General features: G+C 39.9%; 1 protein-coding gene across 1 annotated transcript in view; it reads right to left on the bottom strand.

Annotated features, from left to right (window-relative positions):
* Positions 1–1,378: 1,378 nt before the first annotated feature.
* Positions 1,379–20,411, bottom strand: part of LOC137977128 (uncharacterized) — a 37,155-nt gene continuing 18,122 nt past the window's right edge. Inside the window, exons 25-38 of the mRNA XM_068824405.1 lie at positions 18,850–18,994; positions 18,251–18,594; positions 17,720–17,861; positions 15,098–15,429; positions 14,415–14,556; positions 12,809–13,152; positions 11,925–12,066; positions 11,119–11,295; positions 10,163–10,339; positions 9,568–9,750; positions 6,667–6,855; positions 5,450–5,626; positions 2,006–2,296; positions 1,379–1,701 (exon numbers count right to left, since the gene is read on the bottom strand). Of these exons, the coding sequence (XP_068680506.1) occupies positions 1,379–1,701; positions 2,006–2,296; positions 5,450–5,626; positions 6,667–6,855; positions 9,568–9,750; positions 10,163–10,339; positions 11,119–11,295; positions 11,925–12,066; positions 12,809–13,152; positions 14,415–14,556; positions 15,098–15,429; positions 17,720–17,861; positions 18,251–18,594; positions 18,850–18,994 (3,108 nt within the window). The remainder of the gene's footprint in view (positions 1,702–2,005; positions 2,297–5,449; positions 5,627–6,666; positions 6,856–9,567; positions 9,751–10,162; positions 10,340–11,118; positions 11,296–11,924; positions 12,067–12,808; positions 13,153–14,414; positions 14,557–15,097; positions 15,430–17,719; positions 17,862–18,250; positions 18,595–18,849; positions 18,995–20,411) is intronic.

Raw genomic sequence — 20,411 nt, 5'->3', positions numbered from 1 at the left:
TAATGTAGTAGTAGTAGTAAATTACTCTTAATGGGGCTAAAGGAGCGTGACAGTGCTTCTTCAAATAATTACTATTGTTATTGCGCATACGCTCTGCGCATGTCAAAATACTCTGGTTTCCTATCGGTGGTGCCGACTAATACAAGGATACTTTTGCGCGGTTTAAAACTATCCGGAGAAAGTAGATTTTAGTAAGTACTCTTAGTATTCAAAAAGAAAATTGGGGGTAACCATGCATTTGAGAGATGATTAAGCTACAATTTGAGAAAGGCCATACATTGCTTTGTCTTTTTAAGCCTTTTACAAATATTATTCATGAATTATCTTTGAAAAATGTGGGGTTACCCCCAATTTTCGTTTTGGATTTCAATAACACTTGTTAAGATCTACATTGTCTGCATGATCATAAACCGGGGCAAAAATATCTTTAGTAGGCACCGTCCTTAAATGAAATGAACTTCTTTTTTCAAAAGGACGCCAGCAAGACCGAAACGAGCTACGTGAACTTTTATTAGTTTCTATAAGAACCAGTCACGTTGCATAAATATGACGTACAATTATCAATATGATTGGCGTTGGGAACTAGGGTAGGATTGGGATGAAGTGTACAAGCGCTTGTTAAAAGAAGAGATTTAACGTTGGGTATGTCGATTACCGGCAGTCAAATGATCGTTCTTCTACTTGAAAGCGTCTCACCTTGGGAACAAACAACAACAACAACAACAAGGGACACCAACAATTTGATCTCTTTTCTTTTTATTTTATCTTATGGAAACAGAAACACAAGCATTATGATTACGTAAAAGTACATCCGGTTGCCAGCAGCTCATTCCCAACGTGAAGATTAAGAGGTGCTCACGAGTCAACTTTCTTGTCAGATAGTTTTGAATGAAAGTGCTACTCCTTTCACAGTTGCTGCTCTGACATTTCGTTTGCTGTTTTCTGTCAGGGAAGAGCAAACAAGAAGTATAATTAGGACGGAATTGATTAAATCGATGAAAAAAAACACGAGAGCAATTCCCTTCGGGATCTCTTAAATTGTGACCCTTTGAAAAGTTCTGTTCAAGGATTCCCTTATTCTTTCCGTTACTGACAGCGACCAAGGAGAGGCTGAGAAGGGATCATCTCTGAGACTTGCCCAATGGTTTTATTGAGGAGGTGTCTCTTCCAATCATCAGTTTCTTTTAAGAAAATGAAAACTGTGCGAAAGTTCGGCTGATCTTTCATATACCAGATCTGAATTAATTAATGTCCATGAAACAAACGAACATATCAATATCTATAATCGGAATAACAATGGTTCTTTTGTTCTCCGCCATTTTAGTCCGGTACTGTGAGTACCCGACAGTTCAGATTAAATATCATTTTCCTACCTTTTTCATTCTTGGAACTGATACACAAAGATGCTATCTTTGTCGGAATTTCCAGAACCATTACCACTAATCTTGGAAACAGAGCACGTTTTGGAGACACCATACTTGTCGTAAGTGTTTGCAGCATCGTCACCAGTCCAGCAAAAGTCACCGTCGACGCCGAATGTCTTGTATTTAGACTCTTCGGCTAACACTCTGCAATGTTCGAAGATTGCGTCGTTTCCGGATACACTGCTTACATTAATATCGAAATGACTGGGCAACGCCTTTGGTTCTTCATTTATGTAACAGCCAACCGCCTCCCATTCGTTCTCGAAAAAGAACGCATCTGGAAAAACAATCAAGGACAGCAAATCATACTCGCGACAAACAAGGCAATCTTTTCTTATAAGCAAAAACGGGCTCTTTTGGTTGCAAGGATTTGTGAATGGGATCAAAACTGAATGAGAATAATATTTTCAGCTTTGCATGCACAAGTGGGCGTTTAATTTGGTAATTGAAAACGGAATTGGTAGAATTTAACTGGAGATTAAACATCCTTTCCTGGAATTACTTATATTTCGCTCGCTTAGAGCTCGCAGGACATTTTCAATATCTAATATATCTAATTATTGCGTTGTCTTCCCTTTTACCTTCTTTTTTCTTGTAAACAAATATTGTTTTTGATTTCATAAGACCCATTTGATATTGGCCCCTTTTCTTGCATTGCTCCGAGCTCCCAAGTGTAGTGTACGAGGATTGTGTCTGATTCCTTCTCCAGCAGCCCTTTTCGTCGAGGCCAAACAGAACGATTCCATCAGCATCTGCCTTTTTCACACATTCTTTGTATTGCGTTTTAATGGTAGTCTTTCTGCTGCGTTTGACAAATTGGTCGCCAAAAGCCTGAGTTGTCATTTTGTAGCATCCAAGTGGTTTCCAAGAAGCTAAAAAATATAAAAAGCATAGACAAATCAGTTTATGGAATTCAGATAATCAAATCAAATTCACCAATAAAATGCTGACTTCTTTGATTAAATTAAACAGATTTTGTAATGTTTTGTATTTCTCTCTTTTAAAAACCTCAGACGTAAGTAAGAAGAACAAGACGGACGCTTGGAGGCGTTTACGCGGGATGGGTCGATGTAAGCACTAACTTTTTGTAGCGATAATCACAATCTATTTACGCTGGCAAACAAGCTTACATCAGGAAGCCTCCTGCCAAGTTGCAATGAGGGAAACCTGGAATTTGAACAGTGGAGTGGCAACTTTTATTTAAGTATGTAGTCGCTCTAGCGCAGAAGCATTAATTGAGAACACTAAACAATGAACACAAATCAAGTCAAATGTTGGTTTTTGAAGAGAGGGGGAAACCTCTCGGAGCAGAGAAGAGAGCCAACGGACTCAGTCCACATATGACGCCGAGTCTGGGAATCGAAACTGCGCCACATAGATGAGAGGCGAGCGCTTTCACCACTGCGCCATCCCTGCACGCAAGGAATGTTCTCACATGAAGCAAATTAAGAAACTCAGCAGAGCTTAAAGGGTGATCCCTGTGAGGATATTTAATTTGACTGCAGGAAAGGGCCATTTCCAGTCTTTGGTTTTGTAAATTTTAGTTTAGCCAATGTAATGAAGAACAATCAAGTCTCACGAGAGCAACAGATAATCCATTTTCGAAAGCTCGCAAAGTTCATTGCCAATCGCTGAAAATGAAAAACTTTCTGTTATACAGGCACAGTTTTGGAGCAGCAACACTAATATTGACGGTCTCCCTGTGCGCTCTATGCCAGGAAAAATCTGTATTTCTCGATCTTGTGTCTGTTTGTCTGTCCCGATGATTTTTACGTCATTCTGTGATCCTCCAGCGAGACAAAAATTGCGTCCACAGTGTAGAAGGAAAAAAGAGAACTTTAGTCGAAATCACGGAAAAATTACATAGAGAGCTTCTTTAGAGCCTAGCAAGGGCATCTCGATGGTTTTTATGGCAAAACGTGGGAATCGCAAACGATATTCAGACAGGTGTTGAACAATGTCTGAATCTTCTGTTGTATTGTCTTTGTCGTCCGACATGTCTCGCACGTGTACAGCAGAATGGACTTGGCGTTGGGAGTTGAATATGCGCAGCTTGGTTCTTGTGCTGATCTCTTTGGATGCCCAGCTTTAAAAGTTGTCACATATTACTTAGTATTTCCACAACTCACTCGCAGCACTTCACTTGAAAATGTAAAAACTAGTATGTATTTTTTATAACACAATTTAAAAATTTAGCGAAGGGAAAATGCACATTCCCGTTGAACCACCGAAGTTAAACCTTATTGGACAGGGCTAGTACTTGAATGGGAGACCGGGCAGGTGATCACCCTCACGGTCACCGTGTCGTCTTCAAAGTTCGTGAGGATCTTTTTCATTGTTTTATCGTTTCCTTTGGGACACTAACAACCGCCTGACGTCGCTGTCAGGGCTTCAGTTGCGCAGCTAGCGGATTGAAATGAAAGAAAAGCCTTTGCCCTTGAATTCCACAGTGGAATTCTAACCGTGGGACCAATTTATCCAGGGATATTTGATTCCATTTGGTGGACTCCTGAGAATTTAGTGTTCAGCTTTGGTATTTTATTATGACCGTTGACAACCGAGGAACTGATAATGGCTCAATTTGCGTCAAATCTGGTAAAAATGTTTCAGGAAGGAAGCGACTCACAATGGCAATAAGATTAGACTTTTTCATTAAGAATGTTTTCGTAAATTATCTTCTCAGGTCATATATCAGGATTCGCATACAAATCCTTATATTCCCTGACACTGAACTTGGGGCTCCTGTGATACAAAGCGGGACTCGAACGCACCTCACAAATCTTATTGAAAGCTCATATTTTGATTCCTAAGTGTCAGCGTGGATATTACAACCAATAAACATAACACTAGGTAAAATCTTCGGTGGAGTGCCACACTTAAAATTTATCTGAGTGAATTATCGTACTGCGAGAAATTTCTCAAGTCAAATTTCGTTTTTAGACAAACTGTTTGCTAACCAGTTATACGCTTTGTTTGATACGTTAAAACTAGCCCGCAGGCAGGTTCTTCTGTTGAAAATGGCGCGTGGTCGAAACTAGTAACCAAGCCCCTATAATTCGATCGCGCGCCATTTTAAGAGCCTGCTTGTAGGTTCGTTGGTTCCATTGGTGAACTCGTTGGTTCCATTGGTGAACTCGTTGGTTCCATTGGTGAACTCATTGGTTCCATTGGTGAACTCATTGGTTCCATTGGTGAACTCATTGGTTCCATTGGTGAACTCGATGGTTCGATCGATGGCAAGAAACAGATACCTAGTTGGAAGCACGCTATGCAAGTAATTCCCGGTTCAATACAAAAACAGGGCTAATAAATCCATTCACTATTTGACAAGTGAACAAACTGCTTTCATAAACATTGCGAGAGTATTGCGCTTGATCAGCACTTCACCGTCCTGATCTTGCACATGATTCCAAGTTGGACTGGAGTCAATGAAATCGCACAATAGAAAAACACGTCGATTAGTGACTACGATGAAAACATAACGGAATTCGTCCAAATCTTTAACACGCGCTGCCTACGGCATCCCGCGTAAAAAGAAAGAAGACATTTCATTAAAGGAAAGAGATATTTGAGCTTTAAAGCTTGTTTGGTTTTCTGTGAAATAACATTTCAAATAAATACAGTGTTGAACACCTACTGAAAGAAGACAAGCACGGAAGCAGAGTGGGACTCGAGTCTCGAGCAACCACGCGTAAATCCAGGTCACTCAGGTTCACGTGACCTTCAATGGTGCTTATCCAAGTCATGACTTGAAGCCTTGTTAGGCGCCAGCAAGAACCAATAACAGTTGTAGGAATTGCCAGTGTTCCGACTGAACAAAATTGGTTTACTGAATATGGGCGAAATTCACTTTACTCGATTGAAGCCACTGAAGTGTGTTTCTTACTCTTAGAACCATCCACAATTGTTTTCTTCAACTTAGTCCCTTTAACTTCGTGATAAGCTAAAGTTCATTACGTTTTAGAGAATGATACGAGTATCTACTTTTGGTTCATCAGATGAACTGAAAATTGACGTGTACTTACGGCCACAATTTTTAATGTTGCATTCTTTCGTTTCTTTGTTCGGACCAATCACATTACACTTCTTTCCTCCTGCAGCAGGTCTCGGTTTGATGCACTTGCGGCTCCTTTTCTGTGTTCCTCCTCCACACGTTTTTGAGCATTTACTCCATTTGGTCCACTTGCCATAACCGCCGTCCACTAAACACAAGTCGAGATAAATAAGAGGCTATGTCGTCCAAAATAAAGATCAATGTGGGGTTTATAGTATGGAAAATGCCAGGGGCACCCAACGAAAGTTACTTCAAAAGTACATAATACGAAAAAACTTACAAGAAAATGCTAAGAACCTTTTTTTTTTAATTTTGTTAAGGGGAAAGGGCTCATCCTTGGTGTAAAAACCTCTGAAAGTCACGAATCACGTAACACAAAGGAAAACAAAAAGCAAAAAAACGTCAAACAATAACCTAACCTTACCACAAGCTAACAAAACAAGGAAAAATTTTCACAAGGTTTTTACACCAAGGTAAACCCGAAAAATAAAAAAGGTGTTCCGAACTCACAGGATGATTATGAGCGAAATACCAGCTCCCAGCTAGATAGCGAGGGAAACTCCCAGCCAGCCGACTAAACCTCGTGAATTTAAACGCTCGCCAAACTGGTCAAAATTGGTTGTTTTTTTCTCAACATGCGATAACTTCTCGTGAGTTCTCCTTCAGATTCTGGTCTCATCCAGCCAGCACGGATTAAAATGCTAAAAAGATTTCAAGTTTCCCAGCGAAAGAGTTTAAAAATTAATAACTTGCCAGCCAGCTGAATTTCCACAGCGGAACACCTTCGTTGGGTGCCCCCAAAAATGTTACTTTTTTAATGTTACCAATCTTGAAATAAGGAATCACTGGTTAAGTTTGTTGAATCAGAAAAATGCAATGTATACTCATACACATCAGGAGCCTTGATCCTTTTGTCGGTGGATGGTAATCCTAGATTTTGGAACTTAAAAAGGTTCTGATTTTGCCGAGATGCGTTTTTTTTTGCAACGGAGCCAAGTGAATTTGGTGGAGTGGATTCAAATAGAAAAAAAAAAGGTGTGAAAGTGTGGCGAACTGCCGAAAATTATAACATAAGGGATAAGATATCAACTTGGACATATGATGGGAGTTAAATCCGTGACATCATGCCGAGCAGACCTGCCCTTTTTATCAATGTTGCAAGTGAACCTTTCATATTTATATACCCACCGGGACACTTCCTTGTTTTTGGTTTACATGAAGTTATTTCCGTTCTATCTCCAAGCTCAGAGCAGTCTTTTCCTCCATTTTGAGGTGTTGGATTGTTGCAGAATCTTTCGCGTGTTCTTTGGCCTGGTCGTTTCCCACAAGTCTTTGAGCATGTGCTCCAGTTTTCCCAAGAACCGTAACCACCGTTTACTGAAAATGAAGACAGTTAATTCAAAGGACAAAATCAATAATGAAAAGCAACCTTTTAGTGCCAAGAGCGGTTTGTTTTGTCTCCGACATTTCCGAGTTTCCTTTGCTCAGCCGTAAATTGTCCCTTTTTGTATTTGGGTCGCTACAGAAGCCTTTCTTGCAAAATTTCGCTTTGCCTTTGAAATTTAGATGTAGTTTGTCGTTAGGGGCAGTAGTTAGGGTTGCTACAGTGTAGAGTAGTTGCAACATTGAAATTTTGCTGAAATAAGTTCGATTAGTTTGTAAGGATACATAGTATGTAAATATTGTTTTTAGTTGACTCTCACGTAAACAAATCGCGACTAGTGTATTATTGGCTTATATAAGCATGCGGGCTCTTTTAAGAACACGAGAGAAATGCACTTCTCCAGTGTTCTTAAGAAAAAGAGTCCATGAGCTTATATAAGTCAGCAACGCAAGAGGGACAATTTTTTTTCTTCTTTTATAAAATAGGGATGAAGAAATTCAGGCGTAACAAATTTAACAAATTTAATTAAAAGTATATCACTCCCTTGTATTTTTGGAGACACGTTCGTATTTGTGTTAAGGTCTGTTAATTTGTTCTGAGAACGAACGAATATTATAACTGCTGAACATGCCACGTACTATGAAAATCTTATTTACTTGTTGATTCATATATGCCCATTCAGGCGAGGGTGTAAATTTGTTATCGCCCAATTCTTAGCCTGCGGGGAACAGATGCATTTTTCGGCTCTTGTTTCACCCGGCAAGAAAATAGCTGTGATCTCAAGCTATGAAACGATTTCCGTGACGTCAGTGTTTCTTCAATCAGAATTCGGCTCTTATTTTTGTGGAGCTAATACGCTTGAGCTTTACGTGGGGACCTCGATATAGGCGAGAAAGCCAAAATGGCGGATGGAAGAGTTCACTAGACCACGCGTTTGCAAAAGTATGCGACATTTTCGGTTTTGAGAAGTTTAACAAGCAATCCAACAAGTGGTCGAAATGAAAAGTGATGTTTATGTCAATTTGCCGACTGGTTATGGAAAGTCTGTTGTGTTCAAGCTGTACCTACAGTACTTGATTCGGTAGATAAATGCGAGAAGAGTATTGTAATCGTGACCTCTCCGTTAATCAATCTTATGAAAGATCAAGTGAGCCGTCTATCTTTGCTTGGAGTAAGCGTAGTGATATCAGTTCGACGACGGAGATAAAAAAGGTGGAGAGTGGAGAAGTTTCTATCGTTTTACGGATCACATGAATCTTGGCGACATTAGATGGCGAAGAATGTTGGCAAGCGAAACTTACAAATCCTATGTGAGCAGTCGCCGCGGATGAAGCCCACGTGATTTGCCATTGGTAAGGAATATTAATATCGCTTCAATGAGGTTATACTTTGATCGTTCTTGACTCCCGGGGAATGGAATTAATAGTTTTAAATGAAAGGTTTTCGTATACAAAGTAATATTAAGCATGATCTTACCCAAATGTCACAGAGGTGACATTGGTTCACACGATCTCTTCAAGAGAATAAAGAGAGTTTTTTCTGTATAGATCATGCCATTGGTGATTTCGCGCGTTATCAATAGCATCTTTCTATCATTCAATTTCATTGGTCGAGTAAAAGAAATGACGTCACGGAAACAGTTTCGCATCTCGAGATCGCAAACGCTATTTTCTCGACGGGTGAAACAAGAGCCGAAAAATGCGTCTTCTCCCCGCAGGCTACCCTATTCTAGGATAAATATTTTTTCTTTAAGCGTTATTTTGATTTAAATTTTTTTTTTCATAGATTTGGCACACCACAAAACCCACGTTAATCCCATTGTTTATAATTGACAAGGGAACTTAACATCTTGTAACAGCTTGTAATTTGGTCTGTAGTTAGAATTCTTCTAATGAAACAAAGCCGTTCTTTCTATTTTTGGGTGGTCTATTATATGTCTGTTTACACCTTCGTACTTTAACTTTCGCAACCTAGTATGCTCAGCTTTTTGTCGTTTGCGTTCTGTGCGGAGGTCTGGAGACCTTTTTATTCTTTCCTATTTTTTGAGAATCCTCATTGCTTACATTGCTGCTTTCGTTTTTGAGACTTTATGTAGTCGAAGTTGAGACAAAACTGAGAAAAGTTCCTCAATTGTAATGGTTGACAATCATACAGAATTTTTGCTTTTGCGTTGTCATTCTTTTTGATGACGTAGCTTGCGTGCATATGTTGCGCTATGAATGCACTGAGCCTCATGTAATGTAGGCTCAGTACATTATTGTGATCATATAATAAACCTGCTTTGACCAATCAGAATAAGTTTTTTGCGCTGTATATTTACAACAAAATATTTAGTTTTTATTCTCCGGCTTTATTTAGCAACCGCATTTACTTCAGACAAAACGAGACAGTGGAGCGCCTCGAGACATCGACGATATCAAACGCTTGCTAAGGTAGCTTTTATTTTTGTCGTCGTTGGTTTGCTACTTTTGCCCCAGGAGCACTCGCAATTTTTGCGCTGTGCTTTATGTGGGTGACCAGTATTGAAAAGGTTAATGTAGTAATTGGTTTCGGTCATCTCCGAACATATCGCAAGAAGTTGGCTATTAACTTCAAACGGCACCAAGGAAAACAGCAAGGTAATAGATATCTCATGAGCGTTACCCCATAATCTTCTTTTTGTAATTTTCTTTTGGGGAGAAGGGAAAGAACAGAGCACGGCATACCTGGGACTAAACATAGTTGTGTGTTGCATTTTTGGGTCTGAATGCTTGGTCCTAGATCACTACAGTCGTTTCCTCCGTTCGCTGGTGTTGGATTGGTGCAAGTTCTTTGTTGAGTTTGCTCTCCACCTCCACAGGATTTTGAACATTTTCCATACGGTCCCCAAGGTGAATAACCACCATTGACTGAAAATAAGGCGTGTGTTGTCAATCGAAATATCAAGACCGATTAGTTTATAATAACTGCATGACTCAATAATCGACAGCCAGCCACGAAGAAAGAAATTATGAATGTCGATTGCATAAATTAATTATACCTCATTACGATTTCCCAATTGAAAATGATAAGAACATTTTTTTGCATCAAGAGCTTGTAACGCTACGTTTTTTCAAGGCCGTAAAGTCATTGCCCAGTCGGGGATCGCATTCGTTCCCAGGGAAAGACAGTCGTGTCTGAAAGTATGGCCGCCATTAAAAGTAATGTAATCTTATTCAATAAGATTATTATTTTCAATTGACCTTTGATAAGAAACGTAACAAATTGGATTTATGAATATTTCTTGAACGTAAACCAGCTTTCGCTGAAATGGAAACGTACCTGGACATGCGTTCATATTACATTTCTCTGTTTGCTGCGCTGGTCCGAGGCTCGCACAATTTTTTCCGCCATATTGTGGCACAGGTCGAGTACACGTCCTTTTTCGCAAACGTTCACCCCATCCACAGGAAGTAGAGCAGTCCGACCACTTTGTCCAATCGGTATAACCTCCATTGACTAAAAACAATAAATACAAGACACGTAAAATGTTATATACAACACCAAGTCAGTCATATTCGAGAAGTGGCTTTATGCACGTGTACATACATGGACTACAATGTGAACAATTAAGGAAACACTCAGTGTTGATTGCGGAAGAGGCTGGCTTGGTCTCACATTTGCGACTAGTTGCGTCGTTCCTCAAATGGAAATGTCGTTGCCTTATATAAAGAACCAGATTGTTGGAAAGTCCCTATGTCCAACAATGAAATCGCGCTTCAAAGAGGCAGGACAATCTATGTATAAGATGTGAATATTCTTTGGATCAGTTTGCATTTCAGATACTGTGGAAGAATTCAGCAAAAATATGGTATTCTTACTTGGACAGTTCTGTGTGTTACATTGTGTAGTTTTTACCCTCGACCCAAGGGAGCTGCAGTCTTTTTCACCGTTTGCCAATGGCGGATTGGTGCATGTTCTTTGCCATGTTGACCCATGTTCGCGCTCCCACTCCGCAAGATTTGGAGCGAAGTAATTAACATTAAAGCTCGTTAACGAATAGTAGTGAAAGTTCTAAGGCGTTTTTTCTTCTTCTGATGAGTTGCATTTTAAATAATGGCTTGTTGTTTGTCTTCCGGTGTACTGTCTACTCGTTTTTCCAAAAGGAATATCTGCGTTGATTGCAAAGATAGCGCAAAGAACTTGCTTCTTTGTGTGGAGAACTAGTCTACTTCGTGTGGTAAATCTTCAGAATGTTCATGTGGGGTTTATGATATATTGGGCAATTGAGTTTATACCTGGGCAGCCGTTGATATTGCATTTGCCCGTCTCGGTGTCAGGTCCCAGCTGGGAACAATTGTTGCCGCCAGGGCTGGGAGGGGGATTGGTACAGGAGCGACTTCGAGAATGTCGTCCTCCTCCACAGGAAGCAGAACAAAGACTCCATGAACTCCAAGCGGAATAGCCACCGTCATCTACAACGGAAAGGCAATACACAAGTTCTAGTAAATAGGTTTCTAGATTGCATACAACAGGGAGAGTAGAGATACAAACTTTCTCCATTTCACCGGTTAGTAAAAGGCAGAAAAACGCTGTGATTGTATGGAAAACAGCAGAATTAAACTTAGGCCGGGTCGACTTGTGTCAGGGAGAGTACTGTTCCCGGAAAAGTTTTATCTAGGTTTCGTCTCACTTGTTTCGTATGAAATGTAAGACAAAAAGAATAGACTGAATTTCAGTTGACAAAATGATCATGTAGTGGAGATGACGACTGCATCTTTAACTTTATTTTAAATTTGGAGTCCAGTGTGAAGAAAAGCACGTTAAGTGGATTGAATATAAACAAACAAAGAGCACCAACCATATAAAAGGTAACTTCCGTAATGTAGCACACACTTGTAACTAAAGGGTCCTTTAGACTGCTGGTGTTATAGGCCAAAATTTTAAGGACGACGAATGTAATTTACGTTCTTGATAATTATTAAAAAGGTATTTTGGCTGGAAAGCAAGAAGCAGCAAATCCATTCACACTAACCATTTCTGGAGAAATTCAATTTTTATTTTCACAAATTGTGCAAGCGTTGTTAAACGGTTAACTACTCACTTGATTTGCATCCATAAAACTCTGCTCTTAATGCAATGTAACTATTCCATTCCTCTGGGACGATTCTAACATACCGAGCGCTGATGGGTGGCTTTAGGTCATGAGCGACAACCATGTACCTGTCACTGTTGGCAACGAAGGTCTGCAGAAATAAGATTGTAAGTTTATTTGATGTGGGAGGTAAATTATTTATTATGTCGTCGTCAATACGCTTTGTTTATTACCTCAGTATATTAAAATGACAATGCCTGTTTTCTTTTTATCACTCAGAATAAACTAACGTGGCCTTTGTGTGGAAGCGTTTTTCCGGGCTTTATACCGTGTGCTGGGTTTGTATTGAACTAATCACTATATTTGCATTACGTCATCGATAAAAACGCGATCGTTCGGGTGAGTGTAGTCCTGTTAATGATGACATTGACGACACTTTGACACTCTGCGCGGAAGAAATTCTCAGAGTCAAGTGACTTGTGTAACGGGATAAGATGGTGGTGATGCTATTGGATGACTGTCAGTTAAGTCTTGACGTCATTGGCTGTGAAGTCCGAAACGTCTGTCAATGTCATCCGAAACAATCCTTCTCAGGAGTACACTTACCCGGACAATCGTTCTTAATAATAGTTCGACTCCTGAGTTCAGGCCATTTACGAGTTTGTATACTGTGTTACGAGAAAACATTTATTTTGGGGTTTTTTTCATCTTATCTTCGTTTTAGCCTGATCGTTTAGACACTAATAGCGTATCTTATTCTGTTTACAGTGATTTTTGAGTGAGAACTCGATTCTCGTTTCAATGATTTTAACTAAATGCGATATGAGAAAGGTGTCCCGTCATTCCCGCGAGAAAAGGATAATTTCTTTCTTAAAGCGTAGCAAGTGATTTACCTTGGTGTATCCATTAACTTGATATTGCTGGAAGTAATTGCCGTCGGTACTATATCGGAGTGTATATTCTTTTACCCACTGAGCAGCATCTTGACGACCCTGGGTTTCAACTCGTGTAATTACCGTTTCGACTCCAAAGTCCACTTGTAGCCATTGAGCGTGGTCTTGTTTGTTTGGAATCCAGGCTCCGTAGCGGCCGCTTTGTGGATGGAAATGTAGTCTAGCATTTTCGGGTCCATAGTATGAGTTAAGCTGCGAAGAGGCAGTTATTGCCGAATTTGGCAGCTTTCCGTTTTGCATTCCAAGTTGAATCTGGCAGGAGGGTATTTGGGGAATGAGAAAACCTATAAAGGATGAAAGGTGTAGGTGTTTAGACATTTCTGTGTATCTTTTCAGTTTGAGATATGTACTCCACGCAAGAAAATATGAAATAAGAGAGCGAATTCCCCACATTTGGCCCTTTTCGATGAAATTGTTTGAAATCTATTTTTAGTTCCGTATCACACTTCTGTTTAGGGAGCTTACGAAACGACGACGCCGACGGCAACGACGACGCTATAAAACAATAGGTTTAGCGAGCAAAAACAATTGCTCTGCACGCTCTGCACGTGCGTTTTACATTGTGGTACTTTTCTTTGCCGTCATCTCCTAAATGACGACGTGAAATGACCAAATTCAAGGTTCTGTGGAGGACGTTAGCACATGACGATGAATTTTCAGTTCTCTCTCTACGCTTCGAACCCACTCATACCAGTTTAATTCCTCGACAGTTACTACACATTTTTAACGCGGAACTACATGAAATAGTTTCGTAGTGATATGAATAACGCGGATTTGTATTTTTAAATGAAGTCCTTGTAACCGTCGTCGTCCTCGTTTCGTAAGCTCCCTTTTATTTCAAAGACGACGCCTTTCTGGTCACTTGGTTTTAAAGTGGGCCGGCTGTCATGGTAAAAACAGATAATAATAGACAGCTTTGGATTCTAAAACGAGAACGACTACGAGTACAAGATTCTCTCATAGAACTACAGTGAGCGCGCGCAAACCAGCGTCATTTTGGCGGGAAAAACGTGATACCGTCGCCAGTACGAGGTTTTGCAAAAATGTTGTGTTAAAACAAGTCAACAACACGGTAGCAGTTTTCGCATTTTTCGATCAGCAAAAAGGTTCAGTTACCAGCCATAAGAATAACTGAGCAACCTACACTACTAAAAAAGAGCAAGATTAATTTAACGGGTTTTAAATTTTCTGAGCATTTTCGCTAAAAGCAGGCAGTTAAAACTCGTACTCGTTCTCGTCATCGTCCTAGTATCTAAAAGGTCCCTAATAACCACACCACGGGCACGATTAATAGATTTCAAAGAATTATCATTGGGCACAGGGATTCGCTGTCTTAACCCCTAATATCTGGAACACTGCACACAGTCTGTTCTGCTACTAAAGTAAGCAAAGTTTCGTTAACCCTTTTTCCATTTTTTTTTTTAATTGAAAGGTTTGTGAAACTGAACGTTTTACGTGGTTTAAGTTATTGTTCACTGTTCGTTATTTTTATGATAGGTGTTATTGAAAGTTGGCTATGGTTAGATTTTAGGGCTATCCGTCAAACCTTCGGTGCAGCCGTAAAGTTCAAAGCGTAACGCCATATAGGATTGGTATTCCTTGGGGTGAATCCTGATGTAGCGTGCTACGATAGGTGGATTGAGAATATGTCCAACGACGGTATTTTGATCTTTGTTCCCGGTAAGAATCTGAAAGGATATAAGTTGTGAAGGCAGGTTAAAGTTTTCTCACGAAAAAGGGTAAACATTAATGAGGAGCTAAGATATATAAGCAGTTACTTATTAAGAACAATTATGACGCTTTGACTGACAACACTGCAAGAGCACTTAATTGCGCAAAACTGACTGAAATAATCAGGAAGACACTGCTGCTATTAGCGTACTGCTGAAGGGAAAACAGTTTATCCAAAAGGAGAAGAGAAATTATGACGATGCAGTTCTTATTGTTCTGAATGTTATGGGTCTTTAATGAGAGTGGTCACCCTTCAATACGTGGCTGGTTTTACTTGTGGACTGTTGTATTCCTGTTGCCAGATTTTTTTCGGGTTCTTCGGTTTTTGCTTTATCAAAAAAAAAACAATCTTTTGCCTTCAAATGAAGGGTCTCTGCAGTTTGTAACAGATCCGACCGGGCTTCGGTAATGTTCACACTTGCGTTAACTACGAATTCATTCAATTTCAACTCATAACGGCAAATGTTGACAACAAACGAGATTTACGTTATTACGTACCGAGTTGTTACTGTAGGGTAGGAATGGGCCTCGTTCAACACTGTAACTTAAAGAATACGTTTTGACCCATTGAGCTGCATCTTGACGTCCTTGGGTGGCAATCCGTGTTATTTTGGTGATTTTGCCAAGATCGACTTGAATCCACTGTCCGATATCATTAGCTTTAGGAATCCATGCTCCGGCATAACTTCCCGTTTTGCTAGTTTGAAGTCTGGCTCGTTCTGGACCATAATATTGATTGTAGAGGGAGGTAGCTGTGATGGCACTATTGGGAATTTGACCAGTTGTCATTCCAAGTTCTGATTGGCATTCGAGTTTTGGCGGTTCGAACCCTTGTGCAAGAAAGAAGGATAGCGTGTTACATTGCTATGGTTTGGCATTCTAAGGCCGGTTGCTCGAAGTCTGGTTAGCGCTAGCCGTTGGTTAAGGGGTATCCGTAAACCTTATAGGTTTCCATGGTATTTAACGCTGGTTAGCGCTAACCATGCTTAGAGCAACCCGGGCCTTGAGTAGTTTTGTGATCAGTATCAATAAAGTTTAATTTCTAATTATTCCGAATGATGTTAAGTATAGGTCATTTTTGGACATAACAGAGACCTATTTTATGAAGGGAGATTAATTGCCATTTTCAAGTTAATTAGGCTTGTCTTAAGCTAGGTCATTTAAGTCGATAATGCACGGTTCGTTTTAGGAAGTAGAGAGTGCGATGTACTCGTTTTGTTGGAAGGGTAGGGTTTCCTTTTTTGAGTAATTGTCACGTAAACGGATTTGAAAAGGTTAATTAACAATTAACTTGCGTGATGCAAAATTGGTTTTCGACACTGGAATTTTTATATTCCAGTGCCATTTCAACTCTCTTCAAAACGTAATCTCCGACTACGTACTGAATAATAACGAATTGGAGGAATTGAAACCCATGATGGTTATCATGAGCTTAGAGTTTTGTCGGGAGTACATCGCCAGACATATCCAAGAAAGTTAGCATATGGCTTCGTTTCCTTGTAATTTAAGGAAGTTCCCTTCCAATTTTCAGAGGAAATATATGATCTGTGGTACCTGCAATACTGAACCACAGTTATAAAACTCGACAACTTTCTTTCTTTGCTGCTTTGGCCCTGACCATGCAGAAACCGCACCGTTTTCCTAAAAGACAGCCAATCAAATGTTTCAACGCTTCCATGTAACGCTCTTGTTAGAAGGATCGGCACTACAACACTGTATCATGTATTAGCAATATTGTGATACCAAATGAAACATGGATTTTTGCTGAACAAGATGCAGTCATTGTGACGTAATATGTCACCGTGGCAACGGGCAAGCCCTGTAAAAACACCTTTATTTTGTCTTTAGTTGCTTATGTCAAAAATGAACACGGTGATCCTCATTCTGTCCAGCGGATTTAGAGCCACCTCAATTCTGTAATTTTTTAAAGGTGGCTCTGAATCTGCGGGACATAATTTTCTAAACCTTCGCCGAACGTTTGATCGTGGCCTTCGAATCACTTTCCAGCAATAAAAAAAGGGGGGTCACGGAGTTCGTTTTCGAAAATATAGGGTGTTTTTGCTGGTCTTTACCGTTGCCAAGGTAACTTATTGCATATCAGTAATGATTACATCTTGTTTAGAAATAATCGGAGTTTCATATGGTACCATAACATTGCTGTTACGTGATACAGTGTTGTAGCGTCATTCGATCTAAAGAGAGTGTCTTTTAAGTGTTGAAACCCTTTTTTTTACCTTGAACTGACAAAGTTTTTTTTAATGGTTTCTAATTTTATGCGTGATTCCTATTCGCTGGCCATTGACAGTTACTCTGATTCAGAGATGGCTTTTTTCCTATTCCATTCGCTCGCTGACGGTGTGCTTGTTTTCTTCTAAAACTCATGCGGTTCAAGAAAAAGTTATTGCCAAACTGGTGAATTCCAAAGTAAACTTTCATGTGTTCTAAACCCTGTCTGGGGTCTTAGAGGCAAGGATACACACTCAAGTGAAGGAAAGTCGGGCCCTTGGGATCCCCACGCTGCTAAGTCACCTCATTAATCTGCTGCGTTGCCAGCGTGGCAGCCTTGATGGTGTAGTGGCTTAGCATGCCCGACTAGTAATCAGGGAGGCGTGGGTTCGAGTCCCGCAGAGGGCAAAAACCAATTTTTCGGATGGGTGTGTCGAAAGGTAAAGAGGCACGGTATGTGTTCCTTTCTCCAATATATTCATAAATGGTGACCAAGAAATCATTCTTTTGTCTTTATGCTAATCATCCTCACCAGCCTCATTAGCAAGAACAAAAGTCAAAGAAGAACTTTTGCTCCAAAACGAGGCTAGTGAGGATGACTAGCACAAAGACAAGAAATTTCTTGGCCGCCATTTATGAATGGCTACGTTACTTTTTGCTTGGGGTCCCATGATCATTCGTTAAGTGACGAATACGTTTGTCAATTTTAATTATGCGAGGTTAATGGCGTTCATTGTAAAAGCATGCGTTGTATTAGCAAGATGACTGACCGACTCATCATCAACTAGTAAACTTAGAAATATATGTCTGGTTAAGTCGTATTCTGGAAATTCGTTTACGTAATCGTAGTGATACTCTAATTTTAAGTGGTAATCTACGAGCTTGTTTACCTACCTTCTCTGCAGCCATAGAATTCTGCTCTCATGGAAATGTGTCCTTGCCACGTCTCCGGGTGGATACGAATGAAGCGTGTGATGATTGGCTTTTTAAGAGCCTGCATTACAACTGTATATCGGTCATTATTTCCAGGAAATACCTGAAACGTAAGAATAAGGGTCCTTTAATCTACACGACACGCACTGTCTAGAAAACAGATGAAAAATCAAAACACGACCGATGACCACATTTTTTGAGCAAGTTTGCTTTTCCAGTTTTTGGCAATATAAGTTTAACCAATGGAAGCAATTACGAAACTGTGTACCTGCAGTAATTTATTCGCCTTTCTATGAAAGTAAATTGTACGTGGAAAACAAGTACTTTGAACATCTTATTTTTTTTTTAAATGTAAGATTGGCCAGGTAAGGTTCTTTTTTAATGGTGAAGACTATTGACGTTTGAAGAAAGAGAAAGCCGCATTTTGCTCTTACCATTTTCCTCTTGAAGGTTTTATATATGAAGTTTGTGTTCTTATGTAAAGTTACTTACCTTTTTTCCTCCATCTTCTTCGTAAACTCTGAAAAATATCGAGTCGTAGCCATACGAAAGGCTGAAGCTTTTGACCCATTGATCCGCATCTGTTCTTCCTTGAATGGCTACGCGAGAGACTTTTGTGAAATCGCCAAAATCTACCTGCAAGTACTGGAAAACGTCGTTTGTTTTTGCTGACCAGGACCCGACTCTTCCTGATCGATACAGAAAGTGTAATCTTCCATTAACGGCTTTATATGCTGTGGAGTATTCTGTTGAAGCCGTGATTGCAGAGTCTGGTATCTTTCCATTTTGCATTCCTAGCGCCTCTGCACATACTGGAGGCCTTGGGGCTGGGAAACCTGTGTTAATTTTATAAGTAGATGAAGATTTAATTTATTATTTTATTTTAATTACAAGGTGACTTGTTACGTCATTTGAAACGAAGAAACTCGAAAAGTTGATTTGTTGTATTCAATGCATCAGTGAAACGCGGCAAATCAATGTTAGAGGTGGAAATCATGGGTGGTTATGAATGCTTGGACTTCCATGTAAGCAACATCTTGAAAGAATATGCAAAGCAGTTTATTAGAAATTACATGAATTTACCGACTGACCTCTAGTGCAGCCATAGAACTCAACACGCAAAGCTGGATGACCTCTTGAAGTCTTTACCCGGATTTGTACAAAGCGCGCAGTTATGGGTGGATCAATTATGTTACCAACGGGTTCGTTCCTGTCAAGAGTATTGCCAGTGAATACCTAATAAAATAACGAGAAAAAAAACGAATTTAAAAACAAAGCTCAACAAAAAATATTAGCGAAGCTCCGCGCGCGCGCAGAGCACCAAAGTTAAGAAAATATGGTAACCCATCGATGCGAGAAATTTGTTTTATAGCCATGACGTCATCAACCGGCCGTACGTCTGTCCACCCCTCCATGTATGTCAATGAGACCATTATCGTGCTCGTTTACAGCATACATCTTTGATATTGGACATCCATGTTTTGATCAACTGGGACTTGTCAAAACGAGGTATCCGCTGACCAGTATAACGTGACTATATCGCGAGCTCAAGCTTAGAGCTCACCGAGGTCGGCTTTTTTTTAAGTTGACCGCTGACCAGGTACTGGTTTTCAGTTGGATTGCAGGTTCAAACCATTAACTCACCTAAACATAAGCGAGGCTTCATTTTGCGCGCCCTTTCTGTGGCTCGACGCGGCTACACGGTCATACTACGTCAACTATAGTTCTACACAGTCAACGCTTTTCGTTTTCAGGCGGAAAACGGGTTGGAAAACGTTTTCTGCATTTTTGGTAGTTTCAACCCAGTTTGACATCATGATAGCTGTGGTCCACACTGGCGGCTACGCAGTCATCGGGATGTAAACTTAAAACTGAATTTCTTTCTTTAATTTGCTTAGAGCTGATTTTCCTCTGTATTGCAATTTTTGGCATATCTTTAGAAGCTCTGATACGGTTACATGATGTCTGGAGGACCTATGTCTAGAACAGAAACGAAAGGAGAGCGAAAGAGAACGACAACGACAAAACAGAATACCAGTAATAGCTCATACTTAGTGGAAGAAGTTACTCCACAAATTCTTTCCTTGGGCACTAAACCGTTTTTCCTTTGTTCAGGAATGAAAATCGAATTTTTATTGTCAACTGGAATTAAATAACAATTATCTGTACTCTTTTCTTTTGTTTGTTTGTTTGTTTTGGTCTAAAATGCGAGCGAACAAATGCTTTCTTAATCCGTTTGCCCAACTGGTTTTCGATGTGCCTCGACTGTGACAAGAATTTTGCCCTTATGCTATAAACACGTAATCGCATTGAGTTCTCGTAAAATTAGGGGGAAATTTCGCTAGCTTGTGTTTTCAGAAGTTTGTTCATAGCACCTAAATGTTATTTAGGCGTTGGAGCGGATCTTATTTGAAGTTAGTCCTTTCTTGGTTGCATTGCCGTATTTTGCTGATTCTTGTTCCAAGCCAACCTGGCGTGTTTCAGTGAAATACATCAAAATGTGAATGATCTCGTTTTCAGAAACAACGTGGAATAAAGTACATCAGTAAAACTCTTTTATGACCTTGAACTAACAAAGCTCTTTTGTGGCCTCTAATTTTAGCGTGATTCCTATTCGCTGGCGGCTATTGACAGTCGACTCTCAGATGGCTCT

The sequence above is a fragment of the Montipora foliosa genome, chromosome 11 (genome assembly GCF_036669935.1).
Source record: "Montipora foliosa isolate CH-2021 chromosome 11, ASM3666993v2, whole genome shotgun sequence".
NCBI classification, from domain to species: domain Eukaryota; kingdom Metazoa; phylum Cnidaria; class Anthozoa; order Scleractinia; family Acroporidae; genus Montipora; species Montipora foliosa.
Note: the sequence above shows the minus strand (reverse complement) of the source record. Positions and strands in the feature narration are given on the sequence as shown.